Source organism: Euwallacea fornicatus, chromosome 35, assembly GCF_040115645.1.
Source record: "Euwallacea fornicatus isolate EFF26 chromosome 35, ASM4011564v1, whole genome shotgun sequence".
Classification (NCBI taxonomy): Eukaryota; Metazoa; Arthropoda; class Insecta; order Coleoptera; family Curculionidae; genus Euwallacea; species Euwallacea fornicatus.
The window spans coordinates 1,814,117-1,836,017 of NC_089575.1; the positions used below are offsets into that span (position 1 = coordinate 1,814,117).

At 39.0% G+C, this 21,901-nt stretch overlaps 4 protein-coding genes and 1 pseudogene across 7 annotated transcripts in view; 2 read left to right on the forward strand and 3 right to left on the reverse strand.

Annotated features, from left to right (window-relative positions):
* Nucleotides 1-6,655, reverse strand: part of jv (javelin) — a 28,651-nt gene extending 21,996 nt beyond the window's left edge. The window contains exons 1-2 of one of the 4 annotated variants that reach the window (XM_066299894.1): nt 6,277-6,427; nt 5,951-6,212 (exon numbers count right to left, since the gene is read on the reverse strand). In XM_066299894.1, the coding sequence (XP_066155991.1) occupies nt 5,951-5,997 (47 nt within the window). In that variant the 5' untranslated portion in view covers nt 5,998-6,212; nt 6,277-6,427. Of the gene's footprint in view, nt 1-5,950; nt 6,601-6,635 lie in introns of those variants that run through there. The other 3 variants (XM_066299892.1, XM_066299891.1, XM_066299890.1) reach the window with 3 other exon arrangements.
* MCU (mitochondrial calcium uniporter) overlaps nt 1-15,862 on the forward strand; it is a 40,674-nt gene extending 24,812 nt beyond the window's left edge. The window contains exons 3-6 of the mRNA XM_066299906.1: nt 6,726-7,032; nt 7,085-7,217; nt 12,825-13,028; nt 13,082-15,862. Of these exons, the coding sequence (XP_066156003.1) occupies nt 6,726-7,032; nt 7,085-7,217; nt 12,825-13,028; nt 13,082-13,345 (908 nt within the window). The 3' untranslated portion in view covers nt 13,346-15,862. The remainder of the gene's footprint in view (nt 1-6,725; nt 7,033-7,084; nt 7,218-12,824; nt 13,029-13,081) is intronic.
* On the reverse strand, nt 10,625-12,066 carry LOC136348789 (uncharacterized; annotated as a pseudogene).
* A 1,452-nt stretch (nt 15,863-17,314) lies between the features above and the next one.
* LOC136348765 (ammonium transporter 2-like) lies at nt 17,315-20,866 on the forward strand. The gene is made up of 3 exons (XM_066299899.1): nt 17,315-17,646; nt 19,605-19,829; nt 19,878-20,866. The coding sequence occupies exons 1-3, from the start codon at nt 17,499-17,501 to the stop codon at nt 20,864-20,866; spliced, it is 1,362 nt and encodes a 453-aa protein (XP_066155996.1). The 5' UTR covers nt 17,315-17,498.
* A 64-nt stretch (nt 20,867-20,930) lies between these two features.
* Nelf-E (negative elongation factor E) lies at nt 20,931-21,767 on the reverse strand. Its single transcript, XM_066299917.1, has one exon. The coding sequence runs from the start codon at nt 21,765-21,767 to the stop codon at nt 20,952-20,954; it is 816 nt and encodes a 271-aa protein (XP_066156014.1). The 3' UTR covers nt 20,931-20,951.
* Nucleotides 21,768-21,901: the final 134 nt, after the last annotated feature.

The following is a 21,901-nucleotide window of genomic DNA, read 5'->3' on the forward strand; positions in this document are numbered from 1 at the left end:
GTCTAAAAAGGCCGGAAAGGAATTTCATTAAAATACCGGCATTGTGTGAGTGCAAAATGCTCATGAATCATATTTACAGTACAGTAGAGATCACTGTTACCAATCGGATTTTGTTTTTTATTAGGATGGGCAAGAAGACGCCCTCCGGCTGGCTTGTTTAGGGTGTCCTGTGTTGGACTACGCACTTCAAAAGTCAAATAAAATCGTTTTAACCGAAGTAATTTTTTTAAATTAAACTAATTTAAAGCCAATTCTAGGGCATTTACTATTCAGATAACCATTCGATTTTTGATAATCGAATCTTCAGAGTGCCCTCCATCGGCTTCGTTGCAATTTCGACCTCTAAGTTCGAAACTTTGCTTTGCGCGGTGGAATAGGTCTCAATCTGTTTTCGTGGTTTCGTCCCGAATCCGCCCTTTCGGCTCCAGCATTGTTGCTACGCCGCACTAGCGAGTTGTGGACCGCGAAATTCTTCGGCGAACGGTTCGCGAGAACCTTCGTGCCAATCACGTACGACCAGGCCCAAATAAAAAAAAAACTGTTACAGAACCGTTAATTTCGATAATTCAATTAAATCTTAATGAAATCGACGAACTTTTCTTTCGTCGATCGAAATCCAGATGAAGGCTGCTTCGTCGGGTGATGCGAAATTTCGAACTTGGAATTCGAAATTACATTGGGGCTGATGGACGTGGCATTTCGGAAGACGCGATTTCTTTAAATTGAACGGTTATCCACGTCGAGAACACACCCCGTGGAATCGGCCACATATCAGTGTTAGTTCGATAAAAGATCTTTTACGTTGATTAGAAAGTTTTTATTTGCGATTTAAGATGCATGGTTTAATATGGGGAACCGTGTGTTTCATCACGCGCCTGACCACTACTCATTGTGATTTAAGAGGTCGTGACACTACACCCGCGTGAAAATGATTGTTGTCCTTTGCCTAATTGCTCTTTCAACAAAACGGGGAAAAACCGCCGTGAGGGACCATAAATTAGCAATAATGGCCCACACGAAACGCGCTCCCCGTCTAGCCGAGTAAATAATACACATTTATATATATATATATATATTTTCAACCATAATGGCTCGCACTTTCCTCATCGGCCAGTGAAATATGATTAGTTTAATTACTACAGTCCAGTGTTTAACTAGGCCACTTTTTAAAGAAAATTACTCGGTATATTAGGAGTGGCGCAGGAGCGGCTTCGTAAAACTTTACGGTGAATAACGAGACCGCCGTTGTTTCTCTTGTTTCAGGAGTTTGTTTGGCAACAATGCTGGATATCAAAACCGAAAACAACGTTGTCAGAGCACACCATTGTGCTGGCGAGTTTTGCTCTCTGCTATTATCCTCGCCTTTGCGATGTTGCCAGCGCCGCCCTGGCACCTTCGAGTTATCTTATTATGCGGATAACTTGGCGAGTGCGAATCGCTCGAATTTTCTAAAATACACCGCTGCGTTCTTGGTCACTATTTGTCTCTCTATTGGTAACCTTCTTTCGCGATTGTTGTTAATACAGAAAGCCGCATTATTACGTAAAACAGTTATTACCTTGATTTATTTTTACCTTTAATCTTTGCCCTTCTCGTACAACATAAAACCTTACCTCAGCTTCGAATTCCTCAGCTACAAAATTTACAGATGATGCCTGCTCTCGGAGCCGTCCGCAATGGTACTGTCTTATATCATATTAGGCACGACGTTTCTCATTAGTTAATAGCGATTTTCTAATTGTAGATTCATTAGGTATGCGCCTAAAAGGTTTAATGCAAATTTCCTTCCTTGACAAGCGTGCAGATTATTAATGAGGATGAATACATTAAACGCAGTTTCTTTACGAGGTGAAAAAAACCGTATCTTGCCAAAGAGGCCGAAATGAGGGTCATACATTATAATTATTTTCAATTTTTCGTTATTGAAATGAGATGCGCCGTACATCCGGGGGGACATGCCAATAGAGAATCGAGAAAAACGCTTCGCATTCGCCAATGCGTCAAGAAATGTGTCGAGAGGGGCTGAAACGACGAAATTACGCGTAGCTGTCGACAAATTTAACGGGGCTTACTTCAGTAACTGGAAGAAAGAGTTTTTGTTTTTCACCATTTCGGCAAGAAATGTGCCGGCATCACGGGGGGAAAAAGCACCTCATTTGGCATTCACTATTCTATCAATAACCTATCAAATTTGAAACTTTTTTTAACTAGCAACATTAAAAAGTTCGAATTTTCCTTAAGGGCGCTCCCGCAACTAATCCTTTTACCGAACAATCGAGAATCCAATAAGTATTCCTTCTTGTTCCTATTTTATTTGAATAAAATTAAACTTTAATCCCGAGATAAGTTGGCAGGCAGATAACCGGTTCCGGGATGCGATATTCCACACTATTATCTGCTAACTAAGAGAACCTAAAGGGTCAGGAAAAATTACTTTTTTCTCCTCGAATTTAACAAAACTTCGTTTCAGTTCCGCAAACTTTTAGAGATGTAAAATTGAGATATTTTTTTAAAATTGTTTAATATAAACCGCTCAAAAATTGAACGTTAAATGTGCACCTCTCGTGCGTGTCATTATGGTTTGCCGTTTATTTTGGTTTTTACTGGTTTTCCTCGGTTCTGAAAACGGTGACTCGTTTGTCGCCGAAACGTATAGAACACGTTTACAAATTGATGTCTCTCTTAATCTAACCGACGGTAAAACTCACTGCTATTATACAGGATGTTTAAAAAAGACGCGACAATATCTAAGGGGGTGATTTCTTAGGTGGTTTTATGAAGAAACGGTCCTATGAGCATAGGTCCGGAAATGTATAGTTTCCAAGATACAGGATGTTAATTTTTTTTTAAATAACGGTTTTTGAGAAATAATTCAAATATTTTAGGGCCGATTATTTTGAAATGTGGCAACGTTGTTTCTAGAAATAAGGGACTGATTGGACCCTAGCTACGTTAAAAATGTTAAGTCTAGTTCCGTCAGGGGGGACCAAATTTATTGACCAAATAATGTACGCCACTGACTAATTAAATTTTGATTATTTTTTTTTAGAAGAAGCGACTAAAAATACGACTTTTTTGTCTCCTGAACCTTCACTGTATCTTGCTTTGTTTGCGAGACAAAAAATAAAAATCGCTTTATTGAATGTCCATTTATCACACAAATCATTTTCAAAAAATCCAAAGGCCGCTCCCTCATTCCCTAGGAATATTTGGTGCTTTGATGATTTTAAAAAAGCTTAAACAAAAACGGTCAAAAGATATTTGAATTATTCCTCAAAAACCGTCATTAAAAGAATAATATTAACGCCCTGTATCTTGGAAACAATACATTTCCAGGCCTAGGTTTATGGGAACTTTTTTTCATAAAACGATCCGAGCAATTAGCCCTTAAATGTTGCAGCGGCTTTTTCAAACACCCCGTACAACTATTATTAATGTTCACAATTTTATTACTGCTGCAGTTGGGTTTTGGTGAGGGAATTTAGTCGAAACTGTGCTCATTCCACGAAAATAAGTATGCGCCCTTTGGAGAACGTTTTGCCAAAGTAAACTTTAATCCCAAATGCTATGACCATTGAGAATTGAATGCTTGCCAGGGCTTTCAGTTCATAGAGGCGTGTATATTCTCGTAGTGGGACCGTTTTTTTTCTCTTACACAAGTCATCAGGAAAATTGAGAACATGGACTTTATGTGTCGTTTCCCTGCCTCGCTCTGCTAGATATTTTATCGATTGAAATTTAATGATCTTAACAAGAAGAAATTTTCCTTCTCGGGCGCCCCAATTCGAGCACAAAATTAAAGTGATTTGCAAACAGGATTTCAGTATTTATTTACGAAAATTCCACATCTCCCCTCCTGTTCTGACCATTAGCACTCATAAATAAGTACCCCCGTCTCGGCTCCGAGCGTTATAGCAATGCAGATCCCCAATTTAGCGTCGCAGCTTCGTATTTTATTCAGAAATCCTGGACGATTTCAAAAAATAATGCCCGTTTGATGATAAACGATCTACTAAGTCCATACCATAGTTCATTTCTACCTAAATCTACTGCCACCTTGCGATAAAACGTTTCTTGCAGATGGGGATGCAACCGGTACTAAAATTTGCATTTCCAAGTCAGCTCGTGAATGAAACAATTGTAGTTCTGATATTAGAGAGTTTCAAATTTAATTGGAGCTGATGGTAGTTCGCGTGTCTATGCCCCAGGAGATGTAGAGCATAAAACCGCATGTGTATGTATCAAAAATGTTCTTTCACGCCTAAATACCTGTCTAATTAAAGTCGACGTTTTTTTTTTATATATATATACATATATATATATATATATATATAAAATGCGCGAATTCAATATCAATTAACGCTAGATGGGGAACTAGAGAATTCATCTGATCAACAAGATTAATATGGAACGTAAAGGTAATCGAAAACTCTTCAGAACGGTGATAATTAGTGCAATCAAGTGAAAGAAGCAATGCGGATTTCATTCGCCATCTTGTGAAGAAAATGTTATTTGATGCATTTTCCCATTTAAAAACTGACTTGTTTCGAGGCACATTAAAGCAGGTTGAAGACACTTTTAAATTCGATCAAAGTAACAAGCGTCTTCTTGCGTGTATCTTATTATTAAGAGCGGTCTTAACTACTATTAAAACAATAAATAAATCTTTGGAAGGAAGGTATGATTCGCATTCACCATCATATCAAGAAAATATTGTTAATAGCTACAAAACTGATTTGAATGGAATACTGAGAACGTGTTATACAGGGTGGCTTAAAATTGAGTGCCAACATTTTAAGAGAGCGTTTTTGGAGTTAAAATAAAACCGTTTCTTCATATAAACCTGCATTCTAAAATTTGCCCCTTCAGAGCTGGACTTATCAAAAGCTGGCCGAACAGAAATCGAATATGTCAAATTGTGACCACAGTTACTGATAAAATTTCATGAAAATTTGCAAGACCTTGCGTTATTAGGCGCTGTATTCATTTTTTGCTCCACGAATTATGTATACGTAGCTTCAGAGGGGCTGGAAAGAATCTAGACTTTGCACAGCCCACATTTTATGGTTCGACCGAGAAATTCTGAATTTAACCATTATCAACTAGGAGGCGATCAAAAAATCCAAAATTGATCGAAAAGATAGTATTATCAAAATGATAAACTAAACAACTTGGCGGACTGTGACCCCTAATATTTTTGCTTATTTTTTTCTGAAATTACGTTCACATAATTTTCGAAGCAGAAAATGAATAGAGCGCCTAGAAACACAGGGGCTTACGAATTATCATGAAATTTTATCGGTAACTGTAGTCACAATTTGACATAATCGATTCTTTTCGACTAACTTTCAATGGCCCCAACTCCGAAGGCTGAATTTTAGGATACAGGTTTACAGGTAGAAACAGGCTCATTATGGCTTCAAAAATACTCTCTCAAAATATTTTCACACTCTATTTTGAACCATCCTGCATTGCAAACGGTTTAACCACACTAGTAAACCTAGGACTAAATCAAACAAAAGAGTAGTATATATTTTCAGTTCACCATTCTGTCAAGACACTTTCTTGGCAACTTACTCGTGTTAGGACGTTATAATAATTTAAATTTGTCGCAAAATCGAAATCTCTATCACTACCGCAACCCATAACAGGGAATTTGCTTTATTGCACGTTTAAGGCCTCCAATTTTGGGGGGAGAAACTTAAAACGTACTGAAGCAACAATAGACCTGATTAATGTTCTTGAATGTCAAACTGTGTGTGTTCTACATCATTATTCACACACAGTAAAATTAATGTCACGCCATATGTCGGCCATAAGAATTATTAAGTACAAATCAGTTACCTCACACTAAGTCGTCCGGCTATTTATGCACATGTACGTAGGTACTGTTCGAACTTATCTTTTGACGTCTTCTTTCAAATACACAATCTATCGGCCGCAAACTTACCGTCTTTTTCTTTGACTCTGGCCTTTGGATATCTTCTCCTCCACCATTCGCAGAGCCTCCTGCGCCTCTTGAAGGAGGGAACTATCCCCATTCTGGCAGCTTTGAGTCGTCCCTATTTTCCTACACCAACCGAACACCGACACCTTAAGTAGGGTCCATTTAAAGGTCGCGCACTCCCTAAAGAACTTTGGGGCACTTTTAATTGCCAGTCTGAAGCGGCCCGAAGATTTCGCCCCGTGCTCTCCGGGTCGGCTCGAACCATCTACTGATCGCATGCGGTGTTCTTCTTACTATAATGCGTCTTAATTATGGATTTTTAACAATACCATAACGTTTTCCTCTTGAGTTTATGGTCCGCGAGTTATATGGACTAACGGAACGGGCCGTATGTACCGAATACACGTCGAAAACAAATAGTAAATACCATGTTCTGTACGGCGGAGGCCCCGGACGAATATCTAGGTAACGTTTGATGATGGTGGCTCAGACTGGTCTTTGGCGAATGTGGGATAAAACATTAAAAACATAAATCGAGAATTTCAATACCTAGCGGACACACTTAAAAGAAGATGTTATGAACCTTGCACAAGCCATACTCTTAATCTAATTAAAACAAAATTATCAACTCTCCCGTTCGAAGTTCGCATGCAATAAATACCACACCATCAGATTTACTATTACTTACACCATAATCCAATGTGAGTGTATAGCTAATTTCTGTTATTAGTAACGCCTCTCTGCGTAAATGGGTGACAAATAATCTACCTTCTTGCAGCGGAAATAACAGTGGAGTACCACCGAGGTCTGCCCAGGATTACAGTGCCGCTGCCCAGCAGAAAAGAGCGATGCACCTTCACCCTGAAACCAATCACAAATACTGTGGGCGATTTACTAGAAATGATCAAGAAGGAGGACAAAGGGGTAGACAGAGTCGTGTGCAAGACCATGGATGGTACCCGCATAGCGTCTTCAAATATAATAGACACTCTCCTAGATGACGATTTCAAATTAATCATCAATGATTGCTCGTATAACGTTAATACTCCGAAAGCCGAGAGACTGGTGGGTCAGGAAGTTGAGAAGTAAGTGGCTAAATTAGGTGTATAAATGAGTGAAGATTTGTTCATTTTGCAGACTTCTAGAAGTGAAAGACGTGATCAATAAATTGTATCAGGCGTTGCACGTGCAGGATCATCAGGTATCGAAAGAGAGGCAGTTGATGTTGGAATTGGAGGGCTTGCAGCAACAAATTCAGCCTCTTGAAGACGTGAGTTTTCTGGTTTAGAGTTCGTTTTTGTGTGAAAATTTTGATTTTTGAAAACACATTTTCAAAATTTAAAAAAAACTTCATTAAACTTTCCGCAACTTTCATTAAAAATAGTGCAAAACGACAAAACACATTTTGGACAACAATCTTCCAAGACATCTTTAGAAACATACGCAAAAAAAGATAATTATTTAGCACAAATTCGTCATCCTTTTAGCAGCTCTGTTCCGATATTTCCGACAATTTTGAGTCCATTGCTATTCTTCCATTTGTTGAATTTATCCAAAATGAAATCCCAAATCAGCCAATTTAGATTACCGCTTTCGCCATATTGTCCAGATCGAAATGACAACATTAGACTATTATCGCGAGGTATCGACATTTTCCGTGTATTATCTAAACGCAATTGATCGCCTAACGTTTTCCTTTCATTTAACCGAACGTGAGAAACAAGGATAACTACCTGACCCGGGGTTACAACAACAAGTTTGTCGAGATGGTACAGTGAGAGCAATTACAAAGTTTAATAGCCAAGAGACGTTTTGATAAATTTAATTCTTGCAAAAATGCTTTTGTCCGATTTCATCTAACCTTTCAAGCGACAATTCATTCTCCAGCTTTCCAAACGAAATTTATCCATAATGAAAATTGAAGATGGGAGAAAGTCAGGCATCCAATTTAACTGTTACCTTCTACAAAATGTTAGATTAAATGTGTGTCAGGAGAACTTTAGGGTTTACAAACATATAATCCGTTCATTATTAAAGCAGGCGACGTCATCACACAAATAACACGCAACGTTGCCGAACCTGACATAGTTTTGGTGTATCTCGGATTTTAATAGACACGAATACATATGAGAACATTATGCAATAAGTAATACGAAGTTACCTGGAAGTTACTTCAATCCTTTTGGCTTAAAATGGATTAAAGGAGTTTGTAAAAGCATTAACGTAGTTTTAATTTAATTTCTAACAATATGACAGAAAATCGCCTTCGCTACTGTTACTGTCTGTATGCACACTGATAATTAGGGGTAAGAGTTCGCCTCGATCCGGAACGCGCACCCCTTCATACCATTGATTAATAATTTTGCCAGTATTGCGACTGTTTTTTAAGATGTTAGAAGTTGTTGTTGCCACTGGTTCATGCCACACATCGACACAATCGATTTCCGTATTATCATCTCGACCAATACGTGGACTGTGGTAATTCTTCGCAATACCCCGTATTTGGAAGTGTGGAAATCTCCATACCGTATGTCCTTAATGTTCCGCTACATCGTCTACAACGTATTTTTTTACAGGTACACAATGCAATGTAAATATTTAAGGGATCAATAGTGAGGTTTTTAAATTTTACATCTACCTAACAACAATGTCTAAAAGTATACCTTGAAACATGTTTGTTGAATATCTGATATTTCGTGTACGCAGCCAATTCTTAACGTTGGATTTATTCCTCGTTCCATTTAGTGTTTTCTCTAATAGTGTACTGCGACATGGAACATCGCCGTTGATAATAATTGATGGTTCAGTAAGTTTTTCCAGCAAGCGACCTTCAAACCAGTTGAGATGGTCTCTATTCACTTCCCCATGGCAATCGGCGAGTTGCGTTTTTGACGAAAATATGGTGCACCTTCGAAAAAAATCATTTTTAGTTCCAGCATGAAGAACGATACAGGAGGGGTAGAATGTAGAGCAACTGTTGAAGAATTATTATAATTACAGTTTTAATAGTTATAAATATTCAGGTATAGGCTCAATATGAGGCCAATGTGCGTCAAAAATTCTTCTACAAAAAGGTCTTTATTTGTGTTTCTCTGTGGAAATTTATATTAACAAATAGTATTTTTTTGGTGGAAAAAAGTGGAGCAACTTATCAAATTATAGCAAATATTTACCAAAAAATTTATCTCATTCGTGATATATCGTTGGTCAAAACGGCATCGAGACAAACATTTATCAGTGGAAATGAAAGAACGCGCCGTTAATGCGTATAATTTGTATTGAAGTGGCCAAAACCAATTAAATATTGCTAAAACGTTTAATTTGAATAAATCCATTGTTTGTCGAATTATCCGGCAGTGTCGAGGGTCCGGAATACTCATGTTAAAGGAAGTGCGGCAAACTCAGGACAACCAATCGCTACCAAGGTAAAAAAAAATTAAGAATTGCGAAAAATGAACCATTTCCAGGATTGAACAGAATTAAGGGCCGTATTCCTGATGAGCTGGGCGATGAAGGAACTCATAGAACAGTACGAAACAGGCAACTTGAACGGAAATCATATGGAAGAAGGCCAGCGAAAAAACCTCTTTTATCCAAAAAAAAGTAGACGTGCCCCACTGAATTTTGCGCGACGTCTTCGTGGGACGGAACAGCACTGGAAAAAAGTGATCCGGAGGGACGAATCAGAGTTTTGCTTATTTAATGGTGACGGTATCGCCTACGCAAGGCGTCCTGAAAACGAAAGACTCAATCCGAAGTACACCTGCCCTACAGTAAAGCACGGAAGTAGGTCGATAATGGCATGGGGTGGTTTTTCCGGCAATCGCGTTGGTACCCTGTACGAGATAGATGGTCACGTGAATAGATTTCAATATAAGGAAAAGTTAGAGAATCAAGTGGTGCCATGTGCGGACGATGTTGCACCCTTAAGACGCATTGTCCAACAGGATGACGATCCAAAACACACGTGCAAATATGTGAAGGAATGGTTCAGGAGAGGGGGGATGCGCGTGTTGGAATGGCCTTCGCAATCTCCCGATCTAAATCCCGTTGAGAACCTCTGGGAAATCTTAGATCGGAATATCGGATGTAGGAATTGAAGCGAACCACTCACTGCTCTGAAAGACACATGGGTCCAGTCGTCGTGACCAAATCGATAAAGTCCATGACAAAATGACGTGACGCTGTATTTAAAAACAATGGATATTTTCTAAAATGTGAACGTTTGTTCATGTAAATTGTTGTTTTGATAAATTTTAGAGTAAATATTTGATATAATTTGATAAGTTGCTCCAGCCAGAAATACTATTGTTGATATAAAATTCCACAAAAAAACGAAAATAAAGGCACTTTTTTGTAGAAGTATTTGAGCATACCTATATATTAAACCTGCAACTAAACATTTATAACTATTAAAACTCTAATTTTATTCATTTTTCAAATGTCGCTCCACATTTTTCCACTCCATGTCTGAACAAAAAAAAAATCGATTTTAGTTGTTAAATAAAATTGAAATGTATTAATAAAAATGATATTTACCTTACTGGGAGTGAAACTTGGCTTTTACCACCTACTTTAATTTTTCTAACACTTTTTTTGCATTGTGATATTGCTAGGAACGGCTAATTGTTCCGTTCTGAAAAATCCATGTTTCATCTAAAAAAGCGAATTGCCGTAAGCCTTCTTTTTTCTCGTGCATGCAGGATCATAAAAATTCGCCACGCTTTACTGCTACGTTTGGAAGTTTCATGAGTCCTGTTCTTGGAATGTCTTTGAGTTAATGGAAACCGATTTCATTTAGTAAAGCGCTAAGTGATGAGTCGCAGCCGCTGATCAGTTATTTTCGTTTAACTTCATCCACGACACCATTCAGCATAACTTGTTTTGCCGAACGTTTACAGTCCACATGTTAAATTCAATGTAAAATATACAGGATGTTCATTGAGCGCTCGTGCAAACTTTAACAAATTAGTTTTTGACCAACTTTGAAAAGCCTCCCGGGTCACCAGATTTGAACCGTTCGGATTATTTTCTGTGGGGTTACTAGTTTACACAACTCTGGTCAAAAACGAACAAGAGGTAAGAAACGGGGTATTTGAGTCGGGTGCCATTATGAATCGGACACCGGGTATATTCGACAGAGTGCGTTACTCAATGTTAAGGCGAATTGATTCATGCGTTGCAGTAAGCAGCAATCGTTTTCGGCAATTATTGTAAATGTTATTAAGTTGCTTGCCAAAATAGTTTATTCTCAGTCTTGTAAATGATCTAAGTTTGTCACATCATTGCACAATCTACGAGATAAATTTTTCCGCTTATTTTTTCAAAACTCTCAATGATTCAACATAATAACTTGCAGCTTAGGTGTGGGCTTAAACGGTTTTTTCTTCTTAAAAACGTCCATAAATTTCGTTAAAATTCATCGATAAATGCTACGATTTATGATTGTTTAAATCCAGGTACACCACACGCCACATGCCGTATTATGTGGCGCCCTCTAGCATTAAAGAAAAAACTAAGTAGTATTTATAGTCAAAATACCCAACAAAAATTTCTGCTTCGACGCCCTGTATCTCAAGGAGTGAGCTGAAATGGACCCGTGTTCGTATCTCAGAATTCGTCAAGGATTCACTCTTTAAAGTTAGCACAAGTGCTTAGTAAACGCCCCGTACATGTCCAGAATTTAAAAATTAGTGGCGTTTTTAGTGGACTAATTACGGCGATTGGCAGAGACACGACATATAAGTTTCTTAAACTTACGGTTTCCATACAAGTCACAAATGGTTTTACCAAGTTTGCCGGTGTCTAAAGTTGGGCCCCGCACGACTCTTTGCCGCCCCAAATTTTCTTTTTTGGGGTGACTCGAGCGATTTGCGAAATTTCATTATTTTGGACATTGCCCAAACAATAGAACGTCCCGAGTTAAGTGCCGCAGCTACGCGCCGTAAGGCCTTTTATTTACCCAGTTGTATTAATTAACTTTTCTATTCTAACTATAAAAAATAAATTTACCTCTCGTGCAACGGTTAAAGGCAATAAGGGACCGTTGTTATCTCGCTCCTCTTCAAAATGCCGAATTAAAGACGCAGAAACTCGTTTCCCCGGCTATTTAAGCGTTTCGGCAGTTATTCCATACGAATAAAACTAGAAAAGAATCGAAAAACCGGAGATGCAAAAGGGCAAACTTTTGACAATTTAATATTCAAGATTCCGCAAAACATGTCCGACTGCCGCGTCAGGTTGGCCCGAAAACGGGGTAACTAGACGCGCAAATCGCAGTTCAACAGATAAAGATAGAAGATGTTTGTTGGTTGGCAACACTTCATTCTCGTTCGTGACGTCCTACCGCTTTTGCAACGAACGTAATTCATCGAATTGTTAACTTATAACAATTCTTTAACGCAATGTAGACACAAATTTCTGGAGAAGAACAAACGCCTAAATGATGCAGCACCATTGCAGGCGGTAATATCAGTTGGCCCCTTGCCAGACTGACTTTTCCGAACTGTGATATTGCGGGGATATCAATGGCGGTGGCGAAAGGGCATCTGGCTCGGGAGAGACGTGAAGTGTTCCTTTTTACTGCCCTCGATACGGATATATTGGCACCGGGTCAAGAAACTATTTTCGTTTAAATTCAACAAATAACACCAGGAAGAAAATAGGTGTCCGGAGGTAAAGTGTACCTTCGGTATTTTCAATTTTAAAATGGGACTGGTGGAACTAAAGAGCACAAGTAATAAATTCGTATTTCCCGCGGGAAGTGAAAAAATGTCGCCTCCGGTCTGCGGACTTAAAAAGACGCTTCTGGGTTTGAAAAAATGCCATTAAATTCCCGTAAATTCCTCCCCATTCTAATGTGATCAAAATTCTTAAGGCTAGAAACCAGATCGAAATAGTAGCCCACAAACGAAGTAACTGGTTGGCATGGGCAGGGCTTGGCCTCATGTCCGTTCAGTTCGGGATCCTGGCACGTCTCACGTGGTGGGAATACTCTTGGGACATCATGGAGCCCGTCACTTACTTCGTCACCTACGGTACTGTCATGGCTACGTACGCGTATTTCGTCCTCACCAAACAGGTAAGACGGCCTCGAGTTTCTCTGCTGCCGCTAAAGTCGATTCGTGTACGTAGGAATACATATTGACGGACGTAAGGGACCGACAACACCTGATGGTAATGCACAAAAAAGCGAAAAATGTTGGCGTCGACTTGTCTAAATACAATCAACTGAAGGATGAAATTAGAGATGTCGAGTCCAAACTAAAAAAGTTGAGAAACCCCCTGAAGCTACATCTTCCGCCGAAGCCTCCTCAAGACCCGGAAGGCGACCTTTGCAATCCGACAAGCCCGAGCGAAAAGGAAGCGAAGGAAAAAAACCAGGAAGTGGTTAAGTAAACTTTGAGCCTCAATTCGATAGAGGAAGGAAATTTATAGAACGCGTAGTCTCAAAGATCTACGTTATGATTTTAAATTGTCATTGATTTGTGTAAAATTTTTGTTTCCGGATTGTTCAACATGCTCAATTTAGGATTAATCGTTTTCGCATGATAAATGATGGAAATTGACCAACTCAGTCATCAACAAGTCAAGATTATACGGTACCCTCTTCGCTGCCATGCGCATGGGCTTTTAATGAGTGCAAGCAAGAGGCGATTGGTAAAGTGCGAGAGAGACAGGCTGCCGTTTCCCTTTCCGCTGTCAACGATCGACTAGCGTCGTCGACTCGCAACCAGTACGCCTTAGTCCGAGGACGGATGTAGCTCTGCGTGGTTTTAGAGGACGCAAATCGAGCGCATCCAAACGAATTTGAATGCGTTCTTCGACTGGAATTTTAATATGGGTTTACTCCCACAAATACCACGGTAAAAATGGCATTTTAGAACGCACCAATTGAAAAACAAGCTCTTTTGTAACACGATCCGTCCCCGGATTAACACGTACCGCTTGCCAGCCGACGACGCTCGCTCGTCGTTAACAATGAAAGCGGAAACGGTAGCTCGTCTCTCTCTCACTTACCAATCGCCTAATTGCCTTTCACTTGCACTCGCTAAAACTTCATAGCAACGAAAAGCGCACCGTATGTATACAGGGTCGCTCATTAATGCGTCAAAGTGCGATATCTCAATAAATATTAATTTCAGAAGGAAGTATTTCACCTCAACGTTTTTGGTCATCACGAAGCGCCTATTTTAAATTTGTTTTGAAGTCTACAGGGCGCGTCAAAAAAGCATGATAGTAGCAAATTATGTTCTCTTAAATGGAACGTCCCCATTTTGTGCCCTTTTCGGATTTATCGTCGAAATTCAAGGCGAGTTTATGTAAAGAATCTTATGACGAATATTAACTGCTTCGAAGATATTCGGGAACATTCTAAAATTCCGATGGCCGCAAGAGAATCAGTGGTTCAGTGTCTCGCCGCTGTAAATTTCGGAATCGGTCTTATGGGGCTCAAAGAGGACGCGATAAGCTACGTTAGACGTATTTTAATTTAAAAAAAAATTAATTGGGGGCATATTTCAGAAGTCTTGACAGACTTTTTTTTTACGAAAATACGTCAGAACGTAACTTATTAGGTCTCCTCCTTGGAGGCCCAAAAAGCGACTCTGAAATTCGCAGTGGTTGAGGAACATCGTCGATTTCGGTGAGATCTTGCAGCTATCAAAATTAAAAAAATTTTCGGATTAACTTGGAAACGGCGAACTATTAACATAAACAATAAATCCAAAAATTGTAAAAAAATTGGGGATACGTTAAAAAAATATAATTTGATGCTACTTCACTCTTTTAGCGAGCCTTGTATACTTTGAAATGTGCATCCCTTAATGACCAAAAGCTTCGATGAGAAGCTTTTCTTCTCAAAGTGAATACAGCGTGTTTGGAAAAAAACAGGCGAAGTTATAGCTCGGTTATTTATGATCGAATTTTGATGAACTAAAGACCAAATAAAACGGTACTTGGGGCTTCTGAGCAACAGCAAAGTCGATTTTTTAAAACTCAAATTCTTCTGCTTCAGGTGTCAACTTAAGAACTTGAAATAGAACTCCATTCTTCTAACGCTATTTTAGTAAAAAAACGTTTTTCTGAATTTGATGGTGTATCACAAGTTAATGTTAAAATAATCTTTAGCTGAAGAAGATTGAAAATTAAAATGAAAATCTCTAGTTTTGGACATTATGAGTTGCGTAGCTAGCTGCACCATCATAGGGTCATTTGGGCTATTTCGCGGCCATCTGCATTCTATCCCATCCCATTGTGTTGTTTTGTGCAAAGAGGCCTCCCGCCGTGGACAAGTGGTGTCTATATGATAGCCAGCGGAAACGGCAAAGATAAAGCCGTCCGTAGCTGATGGAACCTCATAATTTCCTGCGAGCAGACGCGGTGCCAAGGGTGATTATTGTAAATTAGTTCCGTAAAAGACGTTTTTGGGTTTTAGGCCATCCAAATCAATTCACAAATGTGTGGGTTATAGCTTTGCCCGTTTTCTCAGACACCCTGTATTTACTCGTGCAGCTATCGCCCTTCAACGCACCAATGAACAGCCCTGTGCACTCCCATTGTCCTCACGCGTAATTGAAAATTTTGGGATTCCTTTGATTCGCTTTCTTAAAATTTACCTAAGAGTTTTTCGAAACCTCAATCTCAACATTGAGTAGGTCTGTCGCCTCAGCCTTCCGTAATACGCAATTTAATGACTCTTCATTGCAAATACCGTGTCTTGCCTCAATGATATAACGACCAAATGAGCATTTCATTCGCATTAATTGAGGTAAATAATCCGTCCTTTAATGGTATAATAATGCAGAGGAAGTCTAATAATAATTATTAATATTATTGTTCTTGGTGAACTTGATGAAGGACTAATTTCCCCTCCTTAAAGGACATTACTTGCTCGATAAGTGAGGCGTTGAGTGCGGGAACGGCTCAGGCCTTCAACACGCATCGGTGGCCCGAGACCTGTTCGAGTGGTAACAGAAAAAGGACCAAAGACCGTTTTCTCCGTACATAAGAGTGTTTGCTTGGGCCACTCTTGCGCTGAACGCCTCAAACATACCTCAATTTCATCCTGTTATCGCCAAATTGAGTGAAAATGTTTGCGTGTAATCTACGTCTAAATAGGTATCGATAAGCACTGTAAGAAAATGCACTTTTCGCTGTGATTTTATGCTGTTTTCCTAACGACTTTCGAAACAATCATTTTTCACCATAAACTTCATTTTTTTACTAATAGAAGTCTAGAAAGATTCGAAACAAGAACTCTCATTACTAAGGCGGTGCCAAAGCGCACACTTCTATACTTGTACATCGCTTTCCTATAGTTTACAATCACTAAATTCGTGATACTCTAGTGAGAACAAATTATACAGAATACCTAGTAATTTTTTAAATATATTAAATCTAGCTATTACTCGATAGTTCGAGGTGATCGAGAATGCTTCTTCTCTTTAGGTAAAAGCTTCTATGTTAGTTCCTCTAAAGCAAATTTTACTGGTGCAAACAGAACCTCAAAGGCTGTTTCAAACTTATGATTCGTTGAGTTGGGACTTTGATTTATCCACTTGTGCAATTTAACCTTCAAGATTTTTACTACATTGTTACTGAATTTTTTATAGGTTATAAGATAATTTATTGTTGAATGTATATAGTATAAATAAAGTAAGGTTTGTTGCTAAATGGGCTGCGGTTCGTTTGTATGGGCAAACATGCGAAAACTCCCGCCATCGTCGCCCAGTTCCACGCTGTTAGCGCTGGGCGATTGTATCTATGTACGGGGTGTCCCATTTTCCATAGGTTTGTTAAGGGACCTCGCTTACGAACGAGATGTCAAAAATGGCTCACGCAGTGCCGCGCTACTCTTTTCATAGCTCTCTTCGGTTTTGTAATGTGCAGTGAAATCGAAACCGTTGCACTTTGGGACACCCTGTACGTATACATATAGGGGACTTTTTTTCAATTTCGTCCCGTTGGGCTTTTTAATTATTTTCAGGGCGACCTTACACGTTCACGTTCACCTCACTGTGTGGAATAAGCAAAGATGGCCCTATGAACCGGCAGTCGTTGACGGATCGCCGCCGTGGACGAGAACGGACGGGGGCAATTACGAATTTTTATGGGCAAATAAATTTCCTTTAAATAATTGTTTAAAGCAGAGCTGGGAGGATGTGCCTCAAGGCCGGATTAAGACCCTTCCTGATTGGTCTAATAGTTTTTTCGTTTTCGCCGATATAGCTTCCTTGAAGTAAATCTCACAAACACCCATAATTATCTTCGTGTATTTGTGCAAAATAGAAGAAAAAACACCATTTTTTTTAATTTTTAATTTTTTTTGTTTTTTTTTATTTGCCCTCTCTAACTAGACATCCATTTTAATCGTATACTTAAGCCGTTCGTGACGTAACTAAATCGTGTCGGCTCCAGATACTTGCAACGCTGCAACCAACAGCCGTCATATTGACGTTTTACCTTTTGACAGTTGATTTAACTGTCAAATAACTAACGAAAAAGCGAGTTTCGTTTTGTAACCGGACGTCCACTCAATAAAAGGAATATTATGGCGTATTTCGAACCGCCCGAATTCGGCAAATATACGGAACTCACGAACGCATTGGGTTACTTGAATGAAACAACGGCGCAACTCGTCAATAATAACGATATATGGGCTGGAGACTCGACTACTTCCGTAGTGAGAATTGTATGTGGTAAGTTTTAGTAAACTGCGCAGCTCAATATGTGAACCGGAGTTCCGCACAAATTCATGCGCACGTTACATTTCATTCGGTTTTAGCCTAACTTAAGATTGCCAGCGTTACGCGGTAGTTGCTCGTTGCCAGGAATACGTAAATTTTATGTGTAGTGGTTAAAAGAAGAAAGCAGTTCGTTTTAAAATTTTATTTAAAAGGAAATACGTTATTTTTTTATAATAAAAAAGTGAATATCTCAAAAAAGAATATTGGCTTCTTCTTGCTTGACCTGGAACCCGCTTAATAGTAGCTCAACACTCGGAACATCTCTTCTTTTGATTCTCACCACACATGTGCTTTTTGCATATGAGGCGACCTACTCCTGTCATCCTCTTTTTAATATATGGACAAAGGTACGGCATTTTCTAAATCCAACAGCACCCTGTGCTGAAGTGAATGACTGCTCTGTGTTTCCCCCGGAGACCTTAGTAACGGCGTTCTTCAACTGACCGCTTGAAATTGGAATGGTTGATGTCTCTGATTTTGCCTTTCCTGAGTTAAGTCCTCACTCAGTCGTAACATAAATACACGTTAAGTTAGTTTTAAAAAGCTTAGATCGTGTACTTTGTACACACATAAATCAATAGAAATATATTCGAGAGGTTCTAGCGTAAACTGTATTAGAAAGTAATTTTCTATAATGTATGAATACTTTTTTCTGCGAATGTAATATACGAGTCCTCTGAGTCCAACTAATTGCTCATCTATTGTAACCTGTGAGCTGAGTTTAAATTATCATACATTTTTGGAACAGGTGCAAACCTTGTTTCTAGCAGTCTTGGCGTGTTTTTTGTCGTTAGACTTTGGGCCATTTGTAAGAAAGTTAAATCTCGTTCTGGGCATGGTACCATTGCAGCGATCGCCGCCACACTCGCTATTGAACAACACTTCGCCAGATAGGTGATAATCTTTCAAAGGAGCAGACAGTACTAGCAGGCCGATCAATGCACCTAATTCTTCTATGCCCACGTCTCTTACAGAAGAGTCTGCGGGCTATTCGCAGTTCGCTCTTTGGCAATGAATTTCTTCATTGCTATATCAAAGTATTTCGTTTCTTATTTACGTGCTCATGAACAAATTAAAACACTCACTGATATCGAAGGTGTAGTTTGTGTCTCGCGTGGCTTTATATGCACAATCATCTTTTTTGGAATTTTACTGTTGGAAGTTTCACCAGCGCTTCTCCATATACACCAATTTTTTCCACTTCTGTTGAAGTTGATTTTATTATGAAATCAAAATCTGTAGTACTCGTCACATTTTCATGTTTTTTTTTGTGTCTTTTTAACTCTTGTTCTACATAAAAGACAATATCGTCATCAATTTTATGGAGACTTCATCCAACACTCTGGAGAAAGGTCCGGATCGTTCATACTCTAATCTGAGAGTCTTCTAATTCCGAATCTGCACAGTCGTCTATTTCTACATTATCTTCGAAAAATCGGCCATTATCGCTTAGTTCTTCTAGTAAATCCCAAATTAATTCCGGATCAGTATCTTCCAAAATTTTATCAATTTTTTGATCCATAATACCTTGACATTTAAAATAACTGGCGTTCTACAGAAATCCTAAGAAAACCTGCAAACTATATATGTAAGAAAATAACGTATTATAGAATATTTCTTACTTCCAGTTCCTATTGCCAGTTATGCTAAAGTCTCACACAGCTATTGCCAAGGCTATGTCAGATGTACGTAAAACCAAATTCAGATTTAACACTACTCGACTGGTACGACGCGTGCTTTGTCACGGTTTTGCGGACACTAGCGGAATAGTTCAAAGAGAGCATAGCTAACGGCCGAGGTTAATATAATAAGCAACTGAAGATTTATACGCTATATTTGAAATTGTATACGTGAAACTTACGTACACTGGCAATCTTAGGGTTAATATACCTTTTTCTGTTTTCGTACAGCGGTCCTGCTCAGAATAGGCTTCGTCCTAATCCAAATGGGCAACATCCCTGCAGAAAATGCCTACACGACCATATTCCGCAATATATTTGAAATGGCCACGTCCGTAGCTGCATACGGATTTCTCGGCTATTACTTTTCGTTCGGCAAGAAAACTATTTATGGGTTCTTGAATTATGGGGGACACGTTGGAGGCCAGAATGCAGAACTGAGTTTTGCAGCTTTGGGTAAAAAAGTTTTTCCCAATTTCTAAGTTTTCCCAAATTCTTTTACAGGTTTTTCCGCGTGTCTACTTGGAACTGCGATTTCCTCAAGCATACTTGTAGCCCATCTGCACCAATTCCCAATCCTCATCATAGCTTTTCTGACGAGTGGTATTTTTCTGCCAATATTAATGTGCTGGTGCTGGAGCAAACATGGATGGATGACTGGGATCAAACTAATTAATCAAAGAGTTTCAATCAAAGACTATGGAGCAAATTTAGTAGTTCACGTACCATCAGCCACCATAGGCCTTGTAGGTGTTCTTTTCCTAAAAACGAGGATCTTGAAACTTAAAGATGTCGATCGTAAATCACTCGGGAATGAATATAGCAGCGGGATAGTGACTGGGTATTTGTTTGTAATTATCGGACATTTCGGGTTATATCTCCCCTACACAGATTGTGAATCTCCGCACGCTTTAATGGACTACATAAGCTATGTTTCTATTAACAGTATAATGGCAACAGGAGCTGGGGTTTTGGTGGTTATTCTTGTAATGGTGGTACTAACTAGGGACCTGTATCGCTACTGGATTATTGCAAGAGGTCTTCAAGGTGGCCTAGCAGGACTTGTGACCGTTGCAGCCGGAATTGATGTTTATTCTCATCTAGTGAGTTTCGGAATAGCTTCAGGAGGAAGCATGATTTTCTTCTTTGCTTCAAATCTTATCCATTATTCACCTTTAGAAAACTGCTTTGACATAATAATCATCTATTTAGTGTGTGCAAGTATAGGACTTTTACTTCCACCCCTTTTAAACTCGAGAGAAAACTTAGGACTCACAATTCCCCTCAGCATTCAATCCATCAACTTATTATGGCAATTTCTATGTCTTATAGTAATTTTCTTGCTAACAGTGATTATTTTTTTATCACTATTCACATTGCTGTATGTAAGTGGCATATTCAAGACTTTTGAAAATGAGAACCATCAGAGAGTACACCTATTGTACAGAAAATTGTCCTGGACAGTGAAGAAGATACCACCAGAGAGTAATTAGAGTGGAATGAGCAGCACTGCTATTGTGACATAAGGACGCTGGCATAGGCAATAACAGACACATAAATATTTAACAAATTCTAATACTAAGTGTCGAACATATCATCATATGAAACCAAATCCCTCTTATCTTTATGACTCCCCTTTTGAGAGTTAGTTGAAGCTAGAGTGGTCCATGCCACTGAGGATGTAGATTCATTTATGGGTTCAATCTGGGGCTGTCGTCTGGCTAGAGATACCTGTAGCTGAATTCCCGATACCATACTCCCATCCATCTCTGCTATAGCTCGATCCGCAGCATCTGTTTTATCAAATGTAACAAATCCTCGATTTTTTTCAATCTCCATAGAAATATTGATAATGTTGCCCATGGTGGAAAAGTGCTTTTTAAGAAACTCTTCAGTAATTTTGTAGCCAGACACATAAATTGTGTTTCCAGTGCGAGGTTTCTCAGGCTTGTCTTTGGGTTTTTCAATAACGTTACGTTCATCCCTCTCCCGTACATTCTCAAAGTTATCGTAGAGGTTCTTGATGCGAGGTGGCTTATTTTCAGGGTTATCAGGTCCATCTTCCATTTGTATTGCAGAAAAAGGCTGATAACCACTCACAGTCTTTTCAGAAATCAATTTCCTTTCCAGTCCTCGAGGGCGTTTAAAGCCATGCTCTGGCTGCTTTTGCTGCTTGGCTATCGCAGATATAACCCCTGATTTTATGAGTTTCTTGGCCACTTCTCTGGCATCTCGAGCCTCAGTAGGTCGTTTTGGGACGGCAGGTTTCTCAGGTTCCGGTTTTGGAGCTTTTAACGCGGTTAAAGCTTTCTTTTTTTTCTTCAGTTTAGCATATTTTGCTTGGAGCATTAACTCTTCTTCTGTAAAGTTTGCTGGGAAATGGAGGTATACCATATTAAAAAACGTTAAGTAAACAGGAACGCCTTTAGATAGAATTTTGTTTATAACATTTAACTTCAATCACTATTTAGCAATAATTATTACAGAACACGAATTGTACACAGAACGAAAAAATAAACTTTTAAAAA